Genomic DNA, 21,030 nt, shown 5'->3' on the forward strand with positions numbered 1-21,030 from the left:
AGCTTTATCACGGTATAATTGACAAAATTGTAATAATATATTTAAGGTGTGCAACGTGATGATTTGATATACATATATATACACTGTGAAAGGACTCCCACAGCAGAGCTAATTAACACATCCATCACCTCTCACCTCACATATTTATCTTTTTTTTTGTTTTTGGTGAGAACAGAAATTCTACTCTGTTACTCTGTTGAAATTGCAAATTTCAATTACACGGTACAATATTACCCATTATAGTCACTATGTTATATATAGATCCTTGGACCTATTCATCTTTTTTTTTTTTTTCTCCCTATTCATCTTTTCACTTCATTTAATTTATTTTTTGTTTTTTAAAAAAGATTTATTTTTATTTATTTATTTAGGCTACGCTGGGTCTTAGTTGCAGCACGTGGGATCTTCATCACGGCATGCATGTGGGATCTAGTTCCCCGACCAGGGATCGAACCCAGGCCCCCTGCCTTGGGAGCACGGAGTCTTAAACACTGGACCACCAGGGAAGTCCCTTCATCTTTTTTTTTTTTTTTTAATTTATTTATTTGGTTGCCCTGGGTCTTAGTTGCAGCAGGCGGGCTCCTTAGTTGTGGCATGCGAAATCTTAGTTGCGGCATGCATGTGGGATTTAGTTCCCTGACCAGGGATCGGACCCAGGCCTCCTACATTGGGAGCATGGAGTCTTATCCACTGTACCACCAGGGAAGTCCCCCCTTCATCTTTTGAAAAAAAATTTCTTAAATTATAGTTGATTTACAATGTTGTATTAGTTTCTGCTGTACAGCAAAGTGAATCACTTATACATATATATATATCCACTCTTTTTTAGATTCTTTTCCCATATAGGCTGTTTCAGAGTATTGAGTAGGGTGCCCTGTGCTCTACAGTAGATCCCTATTAGTTCTCTATGTTATACATAGTAGTGTGTGTGTGTGTCAATCCCAATCAGTTCATTTATACCCTTTTTTTAGATTCCGCATATAAGCGAGATCATGTTTGTCTCTCTCTGTCTGACTTACTTCACTCAGTATGACAATCTCTAGGTTGATGGTGATTTTTATGGTTAAAAAAGGAACAAACCGGCGTGGCTGGGTCTCGGTGATGGGAGAGGTCCATTTAATTAACAATCTGTCTAATTCTTGGTAAATTAAGACCTGGACTAAGAAAAATCTGCCTCTGCTGTCCCTCCTCATGCATCTTTCTCTTTCCTCCGGAGGCAGGCAACAGGAGGGACAGAAAACTGGTGAAATGCAGAGATAAAAGTTGTAAATTACTTTCCCCTTAGGCGATCAGCCTAGGCGGCAGGATAAAGGTGGCAGTTACCACAGTGGAATTCACCATTTTTTTCAAGTGGGGAAGAGATAGAGAAACGTGCACATGAATTTCTGGAGCCCTGCTGAAGCTGTGCCCCGTGGTTCAGCCTATCAGATCATCTGGAAGGTTGTGGGCTGCAGTCACAAGTTAAAAGTAATCACTTCACGGTTTTGACATCACATTTTTTTCTCCCCCATGGAGACTGGAGGTCATTTTCTTATCCTCTTTAGGAAGTACTTGGACTCAGGGCTCTGTTCCCATTTAACGTCAGGACAAAGGAGCTAATAATATTAGCTAACATTTAATGGGTGTTATTTTCTACTTTATAATCATAATAACCACAGCTAACATTTATTGAGTGACATTTTTTCTTTGCAAGAAATAGCTAGCATTTATGGAGTGCTACGTATTTTCCAAGCGCTGTTTTGAGAACCTTGTACGTATCATCTCATTTCGCGTTACAACTCTATGGAGCGGAAACTATTACCTCCATTTTACAGACGAGGAATATGAAACAGAGAGGTTCAGTAACTTGCCTAAGAGCACACAGCCAGTAAGCACTGGAGATGGTACAGTGAGGTAAGTGTTATTTAAATCACATAGCACATTATAGCAGTGATTATAATCATGCACGCATGTGTGTGTGTGTGGACATGTATGCAGTATAGATAAAGTTTTGGTCTCTAGTAAAGTGGGCTGAGGCTGGCTAAGGGCCTGACGCTTTACTATCACCTTGAGCAGCGGTCCCCAACCTTTTTGGCACCAGGGACCGGTTTCGTGGAAGACAGTTTTTCCACAGAGCAGGGGAGGCGGGGTGGGGGGCTAGGGGTGAGGTGGAGAGGGTGGGGGGAATGTTCAGGTGGTAATGCAAGCGATGGGGAGCGATGGGGTGCGGCAGAGGAAGCCTCACTCGCCCGCCACTCCCCTCCTGCTGTGCGGCCTGGCTCCTAACAGGCCACGGACCAGGCCCCGCCCACGGCCCGGGAGCTGGGGACCCGTGACCTTGAGAACACTATCCTGGATGCTGTGGCGGGCCGTGGGGATTGGTGTAATCGCCTAGTGCACCTTGTAAATAGTTTCATTCGTCTCTGAAAGGGTTAAAGAGAAAACGTGGCCAGCATCACGTAGAGGGCACGAGGGTGCGGTGTATTTTCTTCTTCCATCCCTAAGTCACCTTCCTTCTCTGTCTGGGCAAACAAGGCTCCGCTCTAAACAGACTTTACGGTCTGTTGTACGTTTTGTATTTATTAATATTTCTGCTGACTTCGAGGCGCTGGTGGAAGGTAGCTAACGTATGTACGCGCCCCGTGTCTGTCTGCTCTGCTTCTCAACCTCAGACCCTGAAAGTAATTCCCAGTGGTTCTTAACAGGCTGGTGTTAGGACCCAGGAAGGACACAGCAGCCGCGGGATATAAATAGAGAAGCAGAACAGAACAAAGTTTGAGGAGAGAGCCTTACATCCCTCACTCTCTCCACCCCAAGCGCTGGGGGACAGACAGACGGACGAGGTGTAAGCCTGAGTCACACCAGAAGGACTCGGGCAGCAACGCACCAGCCCAGGAGCCCGAGGGAGCTCCAGACACAATTCCTCCCACTTCCAGGAAAAAGAGAAACTTCCAACTCTGAACCTGGGTGGATGCCACTGGAGACTCTTGACAGAAACAGAAAACCGTGAGGGACCCACGATCACCCCCTGAGCCTCGGTGCTGCAGTCACAGCCCTGGATTTCTTCTCGGGAGCCGGGATCGGAAGCTGCCTTTCTCCTCCCTGCGTCCCCGTGCTGGTCTGATCGTTCCCATGTGTTTATTGATCACCGAACACCCTTGAGTCCGGAGACGAAGACGAGACACCCATTAACTCTCATGACCCTCTGCCTTAACTCTCTGCAGTTCACAAACTCTAGTGAGACAGAAGGTTTTCTTCTTTCTGGAACCTGTGAAAATGTCCCTTTCCCAAGGGAGTGAAAGTTAAAGGCGCCACTTCGTCACAGACCCTCAGGAATTCTGCACGGATCACATTTTCACCTCTGAAAACACCATGAGGAAACTGCTGCCTCTTTGCTGCTGGCACTCCTGGCTGCTGTTGTTTTACTGTGATTCTCAGGTAGGGTCCCCAGGTGGTGCCCACCGAGACGGGACGCGCCGGGACGTTCCCTGCATGTCTTACAATGTGGTGTTTTGTGTGCAGGTGCACGGAGCCGACGCCAGGTCACAAGCCCATCCAGGTGAGTAAGGCGGCTTCCCTCCTGGTCTGCTCACTACCTGCTCTCCCTGCCCAGCCCGGGGTCTGGAAGCAGTTTGCTTGTTTGTCTCTAAGGCTGCGGGCGAGAGGCCCTTCTTGGGCTCCTCTGGCCCCGCCAGCTGTCCTGGCACCTGGTCCCGTGGGTCACTCATCATCCTACACCTCCATCTTGGGGAAGCAGGTCTCTCCGCGCCCGGATGCTTCTGGTTCTGGGGCATTCGGGAAACGGGGTGTTCACCGGTGAAGCACCTTCTGTCTCTTACTTACATCGTGTGTCTCCAGCACAGATTCACTTGAGCTGACTTAGAGCATCGCCCCCTTCCCACGCCGCCCCGTTGTGTCCCCGTCCCTCCGACGGGAGCTTGGGTCCTCCGTTCCCTCCGAGGAAACCCCTCGCCCATCCGGCTGGGTCCGCTTTTCCTGTGCCCTCCTGAGCCCTCAGTCTGGAAGCACAACCCTGAGGCTTTCCTCGGGGAGGACAGAGGAGACGTGAAAACTTCCCTTGCCCCTTCCCAGAGGGGGAGGCCTGCGTGACGGCGACGGGAATTCGCTTTGCCGGCCCTTGTTCCCGTTTGCTGCTCGGCTGGCATGCGCGTGGTAGAGGGGACCCTACACTAACGTCCCCAAGTCCTTGCTTGGGAGCCCGGAGGACAACCCCGGGCTGGGGGTGAGCGTGCCTCTGGCCCCGATGACTGTCACGGGCAGCACTGCCGACTCCACGACCCACCAGAGATGGTGGGTGCAGCACCCCCGGCCCCATCCAGGTGGGAAGCCAGTTCCCAGGAGCTGGCTCCGGTCTGGTGGGGGCACCAGAGCCGTGCTGGGCGAAGGTAGACGAGGGGTGGGGCTCTGTCCCCTTTGGAGTGACGCGGCCGTCGCGGTGGGTGCTGGAGCACCCCGCCGTCGCTGCCACCTCCACCTGCCGTCTCGGTGGTACAGGGGCTGCCATGTCTCTTTCATCCGCATGTTGAAGTTCAATCTTCGGTTGAAAAGGGCGCGAGGGCGGTGAATTTCCACAGGCTTCCCTTTCCTTAGCCAAAACGCTGCAAGAAGGGTTTGGGGATAAATAGAGCATCTAGCATCGCATCAAACGGGGGCCGTTTGTGCCCTGTCGCTAACTCACAGCTCACGCTGGTTTCCCGGGAGAGATGTGTGTGGCCAGGAAGGCGACAAGGCAGCCCTAGGCCCCCGGCCGCAGTCAGGGTCGGCAGGGAAGCTGTAGGGTGTTTGCCATGTGGTCCCCTGGCCATATCGCGGCCCGCCGGTTCCACCACCCACGGCCACTGGCATCCTTGACCCTTAGCTTCAAGGAGTGGCTTGAACTCAGTCTTGGTTCCGTAGAGAAACTGCTCCTCTTGCATTCTAATTTAGGGTAGAAGAAACATTTCTTGATCAACTGACTACCTCAGAGAAATAATAATAAACCTGACAATCATAGAAATGTTACTAAAAAGGAGCAATGTGCACGGAGGCCTGGGGGGAAAGCTGGAGCGCAGGAAGCTTGGGGTCTTAAGCTGCCCTGTGGGCAGCGCTCTGTAGCTGCGAGAGATTCCTCCTCGTCGAATCCTCCCGTCTCCAGCAACCTCTCTTTCTTCTTGTTCTCCCCACCCCACTTTTAAATTTTATTTTAATTAAAAATGTTTTTATTCCTCTTTATTGGAGTAGAGTTGCTTTACAATGTGGTGTTAGTTTCTGCTGTACAGCGAAGTGAATCAGCGACGTGTATACACATAGCCCCTCCTTTCTGGATTTCCTTCCCATGTAGGTCACCACAGAGCACAGAGTAGCGTTCCCTGTCGTATACAGTAGGTTCTCATTACTTATCTATTTTATACATAGTATCAATAGTGTGTATATGTCAATTCCAATCTCCCAGTTCATCCCACCCCCTCTCCCCCCTTGGTCACCCCACATTTTTAAATCTTTATTTCCTTTTCTTCCTCCCGCCTTCCTTCCTTTTTAGAGTGAAGATGAAGGCTGATATTTATTGAACACCTAGGAGTTTTATTGTTTTTATTTTATACCCTATGGACGAAACCCTATTGCTTCCTCTCCTTCCCCCTTCCTTCCTTCCTTCCTTCCTTCCTTCCTTGTTTCCCTCCTTCTCTCCCTCTCTCTCCTTTTCTTTCCTGTCATCCTTTCTCCCTTATTTTCTTCCTCTCCCTCCTCCTCCCCCAGTCCTTTTATTTTGTCTTCTCTTCCTACTCAACCCCCTTTCCTGCTGAAAAGTCTGACCCCTGTCATCTGTGCACCATCAGCACCTGGGAGGCCTGATGCATTTCTGCTTCTGACCTGGGAAGCCTGCAGCATCCCGAGGGGACCCCCAGTGGAGGAAACCTGATTCCCAGGACTTCCACCCAAGGGCATCCGCCTAGGCACACAGTGAACATGCAGAGACCCTGTTCCCAACGGGAAGAAATTTGGAAACTCCCTGAATACCCATCAGTGTGGGAAAGCCTATAAAAGTTGTAGCATTTTATTCTAAGGAGCGCGAAGCGGTAGATAAAAATGCCAATATGATGGTGTACTGGGTGCTTTTACGTAGATTCTATACAGTCGCCCCAGTGCTTTGAAGCAACTTTGTCAGCCTCCAGGTGACGAAGTGTTTCTTCCCAAGAGTACGTGCTCTGCCCAAGGTCCCAGCGCTAATAAGACATAGTGGTAACTAAGGACTCACAAATTTGGAGGGAGCTGGGGGTGGTCAGACTCATACAGAGGTTGAAGATGAGAATAGCGTGGTCAGCCCAGTGGGGGAGGTACGCACAGGAGGTTTGGTGAGCCGGGGTCCCCAGTAGAGGCTGGACCCCTAGTGTCCTGAAGGCAACCACACCAAAGCTTCCTTTCTAAGGTTCTAGGAGGACTAGTAAGCGTTTCCTGGTTTCTCGGTATGGTACCCAGCCCTGTGCTTTATAGATATTAGGTGCTCAGTAAATATCTGTTGGCTGGATGAGGCATTGTCAGTTGAAGATTTGCTGGTTGTCTGGTGAGCTGAGTCCCTGATGACAGCCAGCCTGCGTGATTTTAACACCCAGCTGGGGGTTTTGGCTTCGTTTTCTGCCTTGCCTCTCTATACTAGCCCAGGTAACTCGATATTTTCCTGGTCTTTATCTGTACCGCATAGATAGGTATTTAGTTTCATCAGTAATTGGAAAACAACTTCAAATCATTTCGAGCATTTGTGTGTTTTGTGACTGTGGACTGTCATTTTGTGCCAAACTATAGCATGCTGTTGGAAGGACCACCAGGGGCTATTCTAGCCCACCTCCCCATTCGAGAGTTGATGGAGGTGAGGCCCAGAGAGGGGAAACTGGGGACTCCATCCCACACCTGGATCCTTTTCTCTGGCCCCAGGCTGCCCGATTTCTTGCTCTGGCCCCGAAGACAGTGCTAGGAAGCTGTGATGGTGGATAAATCTAAATCCATAAATGGCAACGGCCAAGAAATTGCACATCACTTAAAAAAAGTTTATAAACATGCCTTTTACAGATAACTTTTGTAATGAGGGGACTTAATAAACCATGTCGTTATCCAGAAGTTTCCTGGCCCTGGGGTACGCAGAGTGGCTGGTTCTGTTTCCAGGAGATGGGGGCAGCTCATCTCATTGGCCCCATTTAGATGGCAAGGAGGCTAACACAGGTGATTATAGTAATTATAATTCCCATAGTTATGTAGTGGGTTTTTTCCCCTGTGTGAATCAATTGTTTGTTCCCTTTATTTATTTTTATTTTTTAATTGAGATATAACTGGCATGTAAAATTAATGAGTTTCAGGTGTACAACATCATGATTTGGTATTTGTATATGTTGTGCAACGGTCAGCACAGTACGTCTAGTTAATATCCGTCACCAACATCGTGTTGTATTGTTTATAAAGGACCCTCAGGGTCACTAGGTCATGGTAGGAACTTCATTCTTCATCGTCCTAGTGCAAACACAAAAGTGTTTATGATATAATTTTTAAAAGTAATGTTTATACACTATTGAACAAATGGAAATTTGGCATTTAGAGATTGGGGAGCATCAGAATTACATAGTCTTTCTAGGTTTATTCTTTTATTTATTCATTATTGCAATTTCATTCGTTCCACCTATATCATTTTTTTTAAAATTTTATTTATTTATTTATTTATTTATGGCTGTGTTGGGTCTTCGTTTCTGTGCAAGGGCTTTCTCTAGTTGCAGCATGTGGGGGCCACTCTTCATCGCGGTGCGCGGGCCTCTCACCATCGCGGCCTCTCTTGTTGCGGAGCACAGGCTGCAGAAGCGCAGGCTCAGTAGTTGTGGCTCACGGGCCTAGTCGCTCCGCGGCATGTGGGATCTTCCCAGACCAGGGCTCGAACCCGTGTCCCCTGCATTGGCAGGCAGATTCTCAACCCCTGCGCCACCAGGGAAGCCCCCTATATCATTTTTTTTAAGAATTAATTGCTAACATTAAAATTGGGGGGAGAGTTCAAATGCAAAAACCTAGATTTCTGACACACACATACACACGCGCATGCACTCACACACATACACACACACGCACATGCACACACACACACGCACACATACACACACACACACACACACACACACACCAGGCTGTGTTTTACACACGGGGCTAAGGTGCAAATAGAACAAATTCTCTGCACTCAAGTCGCGAAGAGTCTGGTATAGGAGACAGACAACAAACAAATATACTAACAAACAAAAACTTTCAAATTATAGTGTAAACCCCACGAGAAGACAAAACAAAGCATTGGGAGAAAGAGTGGATGGTGGTGGTGATCAGGACAGGCCTCTTGGAGGGGGTGTCCTGAGGGCAGAGGTTTGAATGACAGAGTCAGTTATGCACAGCGAGAGAAGAGCACGGGGGACAGCAGGCGAGTCCCACTGTGGAATGAGCTTGGTGTGTCATGGGCCAGGCAGGAGGGGTCCAAGATCTGCCCAAATTGGCAGGGACCAATTTTCCTCTGTGTGGTGTAGATTTCTGTTGAATAAAATCAGTGGGCACGTATTGCCCTACACAGATTCAAGGGGTGAGGGCTTCCCTTTACTGACACACAGAGTAAGTGACAGGGAAGGGATGGAATGGGGAAATCTGGAATAAAAGCTGAAAAGGAAAAATTAAAGGTTTTATTAACTTTTCTTTTTGAATATTGATACCCCTCTCTCCTTCCCTCCCCCTCTCTCTCACCAAACTGGATCAACAAAACATTAAGTATGGATGAGAAATTATTGCTGAAGAACTGATTTTGAAAAAAATTATTTTGTTGAAGTATAGTTGATTTACAATGTGTGTTAGTTTCTGCTGTACAGCAAAGTGATTCAGTTATACATATATATTCTTTTACATATTCTTTTCTGTTACGGTTTATCACAGGATATTGAATAGAGTTCTCTGTGCTGTACAGTAGGACCTTGTTTTTTACCCATTCTATGTATAATAGTTTGCATCTGCTAATCCCAAACTCCCAATCCATCCCTCCCCCACTCCCCCTCCCCCTTGGCAACTACAAGTCTGTTCTCTATGTCTGTGATTCTGTTTCTGTTTCATAGATAAGTTCATTTGTGTCATTTTTTTAGATTCCACATATAAGTAATATCATACGATATTTGTCTTTCTCTTTCTGACTTAGTTCACTTAGTATGATAATCTCTAGGTCCATCCATGTTGCTGCAAATGACATTATTTCATTCTTTTTTTTATGGCTGAGTAGTATTCCATTGTGTGTGTGTGTGTGTGTGTGTGTGTGTGTGTATCACATCTTCTTTATCCGTTCATCTGTTGATGGACACCTAGGTTGCTTCCATGTCCTGGCCATTGTAAATAGTGCCACAATGAACACTGGGGTGCATGTATCTTTTCAAATTAGTTTTCTCCAGATATATGACCAGGAGTGGGATCGCTGGATCATTTGGTAAATCTATTTTTAGATTTTTAAGGAAGCTCCATACTGATTCTCGTAGTGGCTGCACCAATTTACATTCCCACCAACAGTGTAGGAGGGTTCCCTTTTCTCCACACCCTCTCCAGCATTTATTATTTGTAGGCTTTTTGATGATGGCCATTCTGACCGGTATGAGGTGGTACCTCATTGTAGTTTTGATTTACATTTCTCTAATAATTAGCAAAGTTGAGCATTTTTAGTAGATATTTTTATGATTTTTGAGTTTTTTTTAAAATCAAGAATAGGTTAAGTCCTTCAGTTTTTCAAGGGTTCTTTTATATCCGTTAGCATGATTTTATTGTTTTTTTCATGGGAATGTTGTATAGTTCTTATTCTTTTGTTCTTAAATGTCTTGGCTGCATTTATTAATGAGAACCTTTCTTCTGTTTTTTAGTATTATTATTTGAATACAGGAGAGCTATTGACATTTGCATATTTAATTTGTGTCAGCCTCCTTACTAAATTCTTTTATTGTTTGTAACAGTTTTTCACTTACCAAATTCTTGTCTTATTTGTAATAGTTTTTCATTTTCATTATCAGGCATATATCATTTGAAAATAATGATTATATTATAATCTCCTCTTAAAAAACATCTTTTACAATGAACAACGCAAAGATTACTTTATTAATTTTATCTTTTTGGTGATCTGGCAGACATTCAAGGCAGTTGATTATTATTTAGTCATCTGGGCCATTATTTCCACTTCTGGGAACCATTCACAGAGAAATAATCCAAAAGAAGATCCAAGTTAGGAGAACAATTCAATGTGTGATGGTGTAGCCTCTCCAGGGACTATTACCCAAACTCGATTATGAGAGTTAGAGAGAAAAAAATAAATCAAATAATTTGTACGGTATTAAGTGAGAAGAGCAGAATAAAAAAGAATATATCTGCATAAAATGATGTCTACGCAAAGTACAAGGAACATAAAGGTAATTCTGAAAGGATTCCGTTTTTAGGATGGTGGAAGCAGAGAGATAATAGAAAGGTCAGGACCAATTCAGGAGACGTGTATGGAGGACAGCATCTAACACCAGTCCCTGGGTGACTCCTGAGGGGGCATTTTATTCCTTGTCATAACAGATAGGCTGAGAGTACAGTTATAGAGTATCATTAGAATGAAACGAGGAAGTATTTATAAAGAACCTCACACAACGTCTGCACGATATCAGTGTTGGTTTCCTCCTCTTTTTCAACCTCATTTTTTTCTCTTGTCTGATTGTATCAGCTGTGTCTTCTAAAACGCAGGAAGTAATAACGGGATAATGGACATTCTTGTCTTTTTTTCTGACACGTATTGGCGTGCTTCTTGCGTTGCACCATTGGTGGCTTTTATTTTCTTTGGTTAAAAGGTATCTCTCTATTCCTATTTATTGTGTTTTATTCTGTAAAAACATTCATTTAATTTACTGAGTTTTTTGAACACTGCGAGTGTGTATTGAATCTATTCCAATGCCTTTTGAATACATCCCACAGTCACTCTGATACTTTTACTCTTCCCCCAATTCCTGATGGAGGTGGTAAGTAGTTCCTTATGTCCAGCTCTTTCTTTCCTAATGGTGATGTAATATTTTTATTCTTTCCTCCCCCAAGGGTTTGACGTCTTGGCTTCTGCTTCCCATTACTGGCCGTTGGAAAGTGTGGATGGGATCCACGAACTTCAGGAGACAACTGGAGGTAGACGGGGTGGGCACAGTGACCCGGGCCCCAGGAATGCACTTTCCCTGGGGAATCGGGGCCGTTGGGAGGGACAAGGGAACAAAAAGCATCCGCTCTGAAGTCAGCCACGATGACGGAGATGACTAAACATTTGTGTAGCTTCCCCCTAATCATTGTTATTGCAAAGGATTTTACTAGAACTTTTATATGATTTTATGGTTGAAGGACAGAATTTATGCTTCAAAATATTAAGATGTGCGTTTCGTCCAACAACCTTTAAACAAATGCAGTTGTTTTCGGCTTTAAGCGGTACACGATGGATCAGTCTCTGTACAAGTCCGGATGCACGTTTTCTAGGTAGGCACAAATGGAGTCATCTACATGCCTGCCAAAGCAGGGGCCCATTGGAACCTAGGGCCGAACGTCATGCCAACGAGGACTGACCCCCTGTTTGCGGGGTCACGATTTCACTTAGCAAAGGTACCCCCCCCACCTACCCACATCTCCCCTACACGTCACTGGAAGCCCCCCTGTGAAAAGATCCAACATCACCTAAGATGCTTCCAATGGTCCCCAATTCCATGGAAGATAAAGTTTCTCTCTGAAGCAATTCAGACATTTCGGGAAGGAGAAACCCCAGACAGCCCTGAGCACTTTTTGCATTCCAATAAGAAGCTTTTTTAAAGTCTAAGTTTTGAGTGGTTTGGGATGCTTTGACATTTTAATTTTTATTTCCTTATTCCTCTTGATCATGTCCAACAACTGATGTGTATAACAGGAGAGTTATGTACAACCATCCTGGCACATGCTCAGATTGTCTCTACTGGTTCTTTGTAATGGATTAAAAAAAAAAACCCCCCACATTGCTGATTACTATGCTTTCCACACCAGCACACTGATATTTTCCTTATTCCTGGGACTTCATGTGCTGCCATCAATTGCCACCTCAGATTCTAAAACTTTTTTTTTTTAATTTGCAAATTGAGAAGCATTACAGCTGAAGTCTGTCCTGCTGGCATCCTTAGAGGAGCTCAGTCAAGGAGCAGGGCCCTCCAGAAGGGTGCTGTCCTCCTGTGTAGGGCCACCGGAGGCCCTGCCTTATTCTGCATTGCCTCTTGCTTGTCTGTGTATCAGGCAGCGGTGGCGGCCACAGTGAAAACCTTCACTGGACCACTGGGGCTCCATATTTTCTCCAAATAGTCTGTACCACAGGGATGGAATGTCCCTGTGATAGTTATTTTATGACTACCTCAGATTAAAAGAAATGGTTTCCCCTCGTTATAATCTAATTTTCTTTTCTCAGGGCCTTTACTTTAAAGCCTTTGAAAGGCGATCATTCCAAGTGGAAATTGCATTGTCAAAATAGCTCCTTGTTTAGGACCCAGGCGCTATTTTAGGAATTACTTCAAACAGAGCTCAGATAATGATCCGTATATTTCTCTCCTCACCCCCTCAGCTCATTTCACTGCCATAGATTATCAGATACAATTACACTGTGGTTGAATTTGTTCACCCAAAGTATTATTTTCCCATAAAACTCCAACTATATTGGTGTTTGTCCCAAAACACTTGAATGATGAAGGTTTCACTGCACTGTTCTATTGGGTCCATTCTTTATGTTATCGTGCTTTACTGGCATATTTCAATTTGATTACAGGCTTCACAGTTTACTTCTGGGGACAGTTGAATGGTGTTGGGAATCATTGCGTGGAAGCACTGCTTTGTCATTTGTCGCTGAATTCCCTGTTGTTTCGTCCATTTCTCATAATAACATGCAGTTGTTTTCATGCCGTGTTGCTGTTTCATCAGTTCTTGTGACATCACAACCGTTAATCCTTTTGTTAAGGCTATTTTATGGCTGAGTTCAATTTCATATCTCTCAACTAAGTATCTGGATGGGGGCGGGAGCCAGCAAATCGCAACCAAATACAGCGGCGATCACGCCCTAGGTTTGGGACTGAACGGGGTCGCTGGAGTTGCCGTACTGTCCCCTGAAAAAATTAGAGGGAGGTGGGGTCGGAAGAGAAAATCCAAGCTGTTTGCGGGATGAAAGGCACACTTGTCGATGCGTGTTGAGTTGAGAGATATGTCGGTTCCCTTTGTTTTTTGTGTCACTCATTCATTGTGCTTTTTTCTTTTGTTGTTTCACCCAGCATTGCGAACCCACAACCTCACTGTGCTTCCTTCCCATAATTCTACCTTTGTATATACCAATGACTCTGCCTACTCAAATTTCTCTGCAACCGTAGGTGAGCACATGTTTCTTCTGTGTTTGTCGAGTTTGGATCTGCAATGAATTGAAAGGCTATTCCAAGTTGGTTCTATATGAATTCACTATATCTTGACTAGCAAACAAGCAAATAACCAGAAAAAGAGCCAAAGATCCAGGGTATTGAAGATAACAACTTCGAATTAGGTCTAAAGGAATTACCACAGATTGCAGTACATTAGGGGGCATCTACACGCTTTCAAGCGACCAGGGTCTTCCAAACCAGCTGCTTGTTTTCAGAACAATACAGACATAAGATGAGTAGTTTCTAAAAACAGAACTTGTTTGGATTTTTAAATGGATTATATTCTTTGGGGGAGGAAAAACATGCCCTCTGAATGGAAAATTAAAGTCGATTTAAAAGTACCTCATCAAAAATTTGATCTCTTACAAACATTAAAATCGGCATTTCTTCTGTAGCTGGAATTTTTTTTTTTAATCATTAGAAGCTGTTTTCTAAGACACAGCCACAAGAGTCATGGCTAAATGACTATCTTATTTAATAACCTCCAGAGCCCGTATGTTTCAGATTTTGCTTATGCAGCACAGAGCAGAATGGATAGTAGTAATTGGGCAGCTCTCTGGTCAGTACGGAGAGTCAGCTCAGATAATTTAGGTCTCACTCCTGATCTTTTTACAGTATATAACCTGATTGCTCTTTCAACTATGGGGTGTTTCGCTTCCAAAATTAATTTTGCCAAGCAAACAGTCTGGTTGAGGGGTTTATACAGCCTCATTCAATCGCGAACTGTGAGTTGCCCATGTAACTTTGTAATATGTAGATCATCTCCAGCAATAAACGAGATAGATGAAAAAAAATAAGTTTAAACACGATAAGGAAAAACTTGAAGCCCTTTCAGTTGGTATCCACATGCCAGTGGTTGTCAGAAAACCTGAGCTGGGGTAGCAGTCGGTCAAAGAGCCTCCAGTGATTCTGTACATCTTCATCTGGGTCGACGGCTCCAAGGGCAGGAGGCATGAGCCACAGGGCAGAGGGTCATCTGGGCGACTTTGACCCCAGTCAACAACACGTGACTCATCACCCTTGGCTTCAATTCTGTAAACCACTGACATCGCACTGACACCATCAGAGAGGTTTGCTATGGGAATGGGGCAAACAAAAAGATGACGGAGCTGGCGTCTCTGCCAGGACTGCTGGCCCTGCGGTCTTGTCGTTGGCGGGCTCTTCTGGGACGACTCGAAGTGTAGCTCTGCACGTCCTTCCTAGTGTTTGAAAATGAATTCTCTTAAAATCATGGGCTCCCATGTCTAGGATTGGGGGCTCTCAATGAGAACTCAAAAGGAGAGAACGTTCATGTGTAGTTTTACGTTCAAACTTGAATCTCAGTGTTTCACTTGGAAAGTCTAGTGTGAAGATGGCAGTGAGAACTCATGAAGAGGTGGATGGAATGAAAGTTTAGGGACAGTAGGAGATTCTAATCACAGGGCTTCCGGTAACTCAACTGTCGGCCAACATAGCAATTATAACAGTGTTCTATTACAGTACATATTATACATTGGTATGATATTAATTAATGTGATACAATATTAATAGGATAGAATACTTATTATTTAATATTGACACGAATGTATATTATTTGTGATTTAGTTCTTAATTATGAAATGTTAACTACCGTTAATATTATATAATAATATATAATGTTAGAAATATTTAATTATAAATACAAATAACACAGTATACTTAGACATAAGTTGTTTGTAAGCCTGACACATCTCTGGACGTTGCATCTCATGCGATTATTAACCTACAGTGTTGCCATTCTTCTCACTTAGATATTGTAGAAGGAAAGGTCAACAAAGGCATTTACCTCAAGGAGGAAAAAGGAGTCACATTTCTCTATTACGGAAGGTACAAAACTTCTTGCATCAGTAATCCAGCACAGTGCGGCCCTGAGGGTGAGTGATGAGCTCCATTCTTTTTCTTTTTCTTCTTCTTTTTTTTTTTTTTAGTTCATTTCATTTCCAGGTACCATCTGTTGCTCTGGGCCGTGGCAGATGTGAAGGCGAAGTTCGGCTGCAGGACGCGTGCAAAATGTCACATACGGCTTTGAGGGGAGGGGAGGGGAGGGATAGGGAAGCAGACACCTAGAATCCTAATGAGAGACTGGTCCTGGAGATGGAATTAAAACACCGTCTCGTGAAGGTGTGAGAGCAAAATATTTAATCTTGTAAAGCAAAAACAAACAAACAACAACAACCAAAAAACCCAAGAAACAAACAAAAAAGAACCCTCCATAAAAAGCAGACACAGTGATGTCACACCGGAGTTTGGATGGGGCCATGGAGCTTGTGGGAAGTAAATTGATGGTGTGGCTCACAGAACGTTATTTCTGGCTCCAGGATGTTGGCGATGGATCTGGGCGGGGCGTGCCTTTCAAGACTTGTGCCATGGGTTTGCTCCTTTTATATCCATCAAGATTGGAGGGGGCAGTGGAGAGAGATGTCCCAGCAAGAGGTTGCAGGTCTGTGGTTGAAATAATGCCATGGACGAAACACATAGATGCAAAAGAGATGTTAGGAACCTATTCCTTCTTTTTTTTTTTTTTTTTTTTTCTTCTATGAAAAGTAAACTGCTCTCCAGTATCTGAGCTTCAGACAATGGACATCTGAGCCACATTTCAAAACTTTCTGGGAAATTGTTCTCTGCCATCCAAATCAGCTTCAAGCTTCCAAGTTCCATTATCCTAAGGAAATAAAAAATTTTCTTTCTAGGAAAGAAAAAAGTTTAATGCAAGCCAATTTGAAAGCCCTAAGGCTTTTTGGACATCCATGGCCTTATCAAAACCGCCCTGTGATGAATTCATTGTTCTTGACTCTGGGCCATAATGGGTTACATTCCAGTAAAAGTAAACAAAAGCTTAACAAGGTGATAACATGTGGAAGGAAACATTTTGGACTTCGCAGAACCCAGAGTTTTGAGAAAGGGTTTCGAGGTCCAAAACCACGCCAGGTTTACAAATCCACAGTTCAAGCTGTTCCTGAATTCAAACAGCGCTATAAACACAGCAGCCTTGTTTATTCCTCTAAATTTAAAACAGCCCCGCCTCAGCTACAAGGACTAAGAGAAGCAAGGAGGCAGTCACGTCTGCCTCACCCCTTCCCTGCCTCGGTCAGGAAGGCGGTGAGGGGGGGTCTCTGCCTGCTTTCTCTCTGGGTCTGCAGGGAACGGCCTCTCCCGGAGGACAGGGGTCTCTACAGCCTCAGCTACCAACCGGAATTGACCCGTGTGGGATGCAAGGTCCCAGGAATTCCAGTGACTGGGGATGATCACAGATGACCAGTCTTTGAAGGGTGACTATGATGGGACCAGTGGGGCAGCCCAGCTATTGCAAATCAGAACTATTGGGAAGTTTTACCTGAACTCTGCAGTCATAAATTAGAGGCCTCCGAGCTGACTCTGGCCTGCAGTTGCGTTTCATTTTGCAAAAGCACGGAGTTAAAAACTTTTAGTTAGTTGCCAATGTTGAAAAATAGGAAGATTTCACATAAAAAAATGAATTTCCAATTTCTCTTGAGAAATCCACCCACCCCCCCAGCCCCCGGCCCATTCTGATTGGGTGGGGCTGAATGGAATGGCCCCCTTTGTGATGGACATTGCCCTTTGGTTCATCACAGACTTTGGACCCTTTGATCATTGGGCCAATTGGACACAGAGCACGTTAACGGCATGGGCTCTGAGGCCAGGTGGCCTGGGTTCCAATTCCTGTTCTAACGCTTTCTGTGGTGACCTTGGGTAACCATTTAACCTCTGAGTCCAAGTTCCTTATCTGTAAAATGGGTCCATCAAAGTACCTTGCTCATGGGGTTGTTCTGAAGACTGGCACGTGGTTGGTCCAGCATTGAGAGGCCCTTGGGGTCAAGTTTGGGTGGCTCCAAACTTCCCTCCTGTCACCAGGATCTTGGTCCTCACCCAATCTGCCTGCTTGTATGTGACCCTGTGACAGGGGCTGACATGGTTGGACTGATCATAATAATGACCCACAATTGTTTATCATTTACTTTGTGCCAGTCAATGTTCTAATCCCATTACATGTATTAACTCATTTCATCCTCAAAAAAACGAGACAGACGAGAGCTCAGGTGGTAGAGAGAGCTGTGAACTTTGGCTTCACCTCCCACCCCGTTGACAACTTTTCCTGTGTCACGTTAACTGAAGCCTTTTAAGGTGTTTTTCGGGTGGCCGCTTTCTCTAGAGAATGGCCAGATATCCAGGGAAGCCAGGAAGCCTCAAGTCAGCCTTGGCCCCCAGAGACCGTGCTGCTGGGGGGCTTAATGCGGATGCGGAGGGAGGCTGGGTATTCCTCCATCCACCTCCCTTGGTGTGGTCTTCAGACAGGGCCACCGAGCATGGGTGCCATCCTAAGGACCACTGCATGTGTTTCCCCATTTTACTGACCATATCCTTTTCTCTGGTGGGTTTCCCTGGAGCCTCAAATAGCTTGTATTTCTGGGTTTAAGGAGAACAGGGAAGGTCCGTCCAGCATTTTCCAAATCAAAGTCCACATAGCATGTGAAGTAGGTGAGATGATTTCAGGCTGCACTTGGAGCGATTAAACAATTAATGGTTATGTTTTTATTTTAAGATAGCTCGTCAGAAGCTTAAGATAGCTTTCATAGATATTCTTTAGGATGAGACTTCAGTAAGTAGTAAGCTTTGAAAATGGGTTGACTTAAAGAACAGTGTTTCATAATAATAATCTAGGTGCTGTTCAGATAAGATGAAAATGTGAGTGATTAAAACGTAGGCAACATTGGGTCAGCCTTTTCAGATACATTGATCGGGCGTCCTCCACATGTTTTTTGGAGGTGATGGTGGGCACAAATGTATAACCCATTATTCTTATAACAACATTATATATATATATATATATATATATATTCGTTATAAGAATAATGGGTCATATATATATATATATATATATATATATATATATATATATATAGGCCTCACTGCACAGCTTGTGGGATCTTAGTTCCCTGACCAGGGATTGAACCCGGGCCCCAGCAGTGAAAGTGCCGAGTCCTAACCACTGGACCGCCAGAGAATTCCCCCAACATTTAAATAAAGAGCGAATCGCTCCCCATGCCCAGTCCAGCAGGTCAACTGTTTTCATATTTGTGATTTCCCAATTCTCTTGGCCTCTGTTCATATTTTTGGCTGATTTTTTTTTTTTAAAGAATGTTTTAGGAGACAGGATTGAGGTTAGAGCTTTTCAAAAAAGGATAAAACATCTGAGCAATTCGGCTGTCTGTCCCTCTCCAAGTTCTCGGGTAGAACGTGGAATCGTCTTCCTCCGCCAGGCTGCCCACTCCAGGCTCTTGAACCCACACCCTGCTCGCCCTAGGGCTTCTCTCCACCCGCTCAGCCAGCTTCCCTTGCTTCTCTGAGCTGAACGGGGGGCCTGCCTTTTGGCAAATGGTATCTCCTGGGCAAGTGTTCTTCTGGGTGCTGGGTGCAAATGCAGGAGAAGCTTTTGAGGAACTTTTGAGAGAAAAAGGCTATTTGAACATTAACCGAAGGAAACACAGTCTATGTTCCTTAAATGCCAAGGTGTCTCGCTGCCAGCTCCCACGACCAGCAAACACACAAGCGGGGAAACTCAGCGTGGGAAGGGACTCTTCCTGACATGTTCCAGCCTCTTGTTTCATTCCCCTGTAGACCCTGAGAGCTCGGCTCGAGTGTTACTTTTGCAGGGATGAGTCCCAGACCAGCTGCGTTCCTCTGTCTGTGCTCTCACATCTCCCTGTATGTTCTCCCTCTAGCCCTTGCACCGGTGGTGATGACCTGCTCATTATCTGTCTTCCTTCTTTGGCCTTTAGCTCTGTGAAGGCAGGGACTCTGTCTGTCCTGGTCATTGCTGTATTTTCAGGGATGAATATCAGCATCGTAGATGTTTGATCCATGTCGCTTGAACAGATACGTACGTCTAGTGTAATTGTCTTTTTGATGTTAAATTCCTTTGAATGCTTCCCCAGCAAATGTCTGATGGGCTGTCATTTGAATATCACCCTCGATGGGTCCTTCTCCATTCCTAAAGGGGCCTGTCCCGTTTTTGTACTCCTTGGACCTTCAGAAACTTATTTCTGATATTGGATTAAATTCCATCTTGAGTAATTATCTCTAATTTGAGTTCAACTCTAAATCACCTTGGCTCCCCGCAGGAAAGACATTCTCTCTGTTTTACTCATTAGCTTTACCTTTCCTCCCTCTGGAAGCGCGCCCTTTGTTTTTCCCTCTTTTGCATTAGAGCTTCCCCTGCTTATAAACACCAAGAAGCCTGCTATAGCTCCGTAGCAGCAGCTGGGAAATCTCACCATCCACATTCCCTTCTTCTCAACTTCGATAGGACTTTTTTGCCCTTTGCGTTAGGTTACTAAATTTAAAAAGCTGTCAACAAAATGCTAAAATATTTGCAGAATTGAGTTTCAGGATGGTAATTTCCAGAATGGTCTGATGGTTACAGGCTGGGCATGGATCCAACTTCTGTCTCCCTCAGATGACTGGGGGTTATGGGGCTGTTGGAAAGCCTGAAGGAGCCTCGGAGAGGAGTATTCATTCAGTATGCCCATTTCACAGAGGGGGAAACCGAGGCCCAGAGGGGGCACAAGACAGCCTAGAGCCACATGGCGATTTAGTGCAGAGTATCTCAAAGTGTTCTTTCCAGACCATCAGCAGAAGAGTCTATTGCAGAGATCGATAAAAATGGAAGTTCTCAGGCTCCAGCCCAGAACCCACTGAGTCAAAATCTCCATGGATGAGGCCTGGGAATCTGTAGTTTTAGCCAGGACCTCCAGGTGATTCTCATGGACTGAATCACAGAACGAACTGGCCAAGGCTGACTCCGTCCCACAGATGTGTTTTGTTTGCTGGCATTATGTCGATTCTCACATATTTTATACTTTAATCAGCTTTCTAAATTGTTCTCGACAGGATGGGTGGGTCCAAATAGCCTGGCTCACTGTTTGCAGAAACAGAGCCTCTCTCACAGTGCTTTAAATGTTTTTTTTTTAATTAATATTTAATTCCTATATAAGAGAAAATTTCATTAAAAAATCTATACTTCTGACTTCTCTTAAAAAATCAGAAAATCCAACAGTGTTCCCTGCCCACCTGGCAGTGGTTGGTTACTGACCGTTTCCTTTGGAATGGTCCGATGGTCTCCAGATTTCCTGAGTCCCCAGCGTTCTCAGTTCCCTGCTTGCTGAGACTGAAGGGCAGCTGCCACTCACCTGTTGGTCTCTTAAAATAATGAGAAGAGAAATGGCTAGTGTGAAAGCGAGTCCTACAGCACCAGGTATTTCTAGAAGAAATTAAAGAGAGCCTTTTTGGGGAGCAAGAAGGGTAGACATGAGTAGTATTTGATATGCAGTGTTTGATCTGAGAAAGTGTGTCTGCATGTTGAAAGATACAGCCTGAGCTGCCTTCGAGAAACACGCTGGCTGTCTTAACAGAGTTAATCCTCCTGGCAAGATGGGCTTTTGAGCTTATGGCCTCTGTCGTGTACACTAAACTCTGAGAAACACTGCCCCTTTGGGTCTCTATCATCTTTCTCTCTGCATTTCATATATCACATGTTCTCCTACCACTGCAAACT

At 44.9% G+C, this 21,030-nt stretch overlaps 1 protein-coding gene across 3 annotated transcripts in view; it reads left to right on the forward strand.

The window, feature by feature from the left end:
• Positions 1–949: 949 nt before the first annotated feature.
• ADGRD1 (adhesion G protein-coupled receptor D1) overlaps positions 950–21,030 on the forward strand; it is a 154,506-nt gene continuing 134,425 nt past the window's right edge. For 2 of the 3 annotated variants that reach the window (XM_082353228.1, XM_082353230.1), the window contains exons 1-5: positions 950–3,417; positions 3,502–3,538; positions 11,080–11,163; positions 13,299–13,394; positions 15,209–15,331. In XM_082353228.1, coding sequence (XP_082209354.1) covers positions 3,352–3,417; positions 3,502–3,538; positions 11,080–11,163; positions 13,299–13,394; positions 15,209–15,331 — 406 coding nt within the window. In that variant the 5' untranslated portion in view covers positions 950–3,351. The remainder of the gene's footprint in view (positions 3,418–3,501; positions 3,539–11,079; positions 11,164–13,298; positions 13,395–15,208; positions 15,332–21,030) is intronic. The other variant, XM_082353229.1, reaches the window with a different exon arrangement.

This window comes from Balaenoptera borealis, assembly GCF_965194805.1.
Source record: "Balaenoptera borealis genome assembly, chromosome: 14".
Classification (NCBI taxonomy): domain Eukaryota; kingdom Metazoa; phylum Chordata; class Mammalia; order Artiodactyla; family Balaenopteridae; genus Balaenoptera; species Balaenoptera borealis.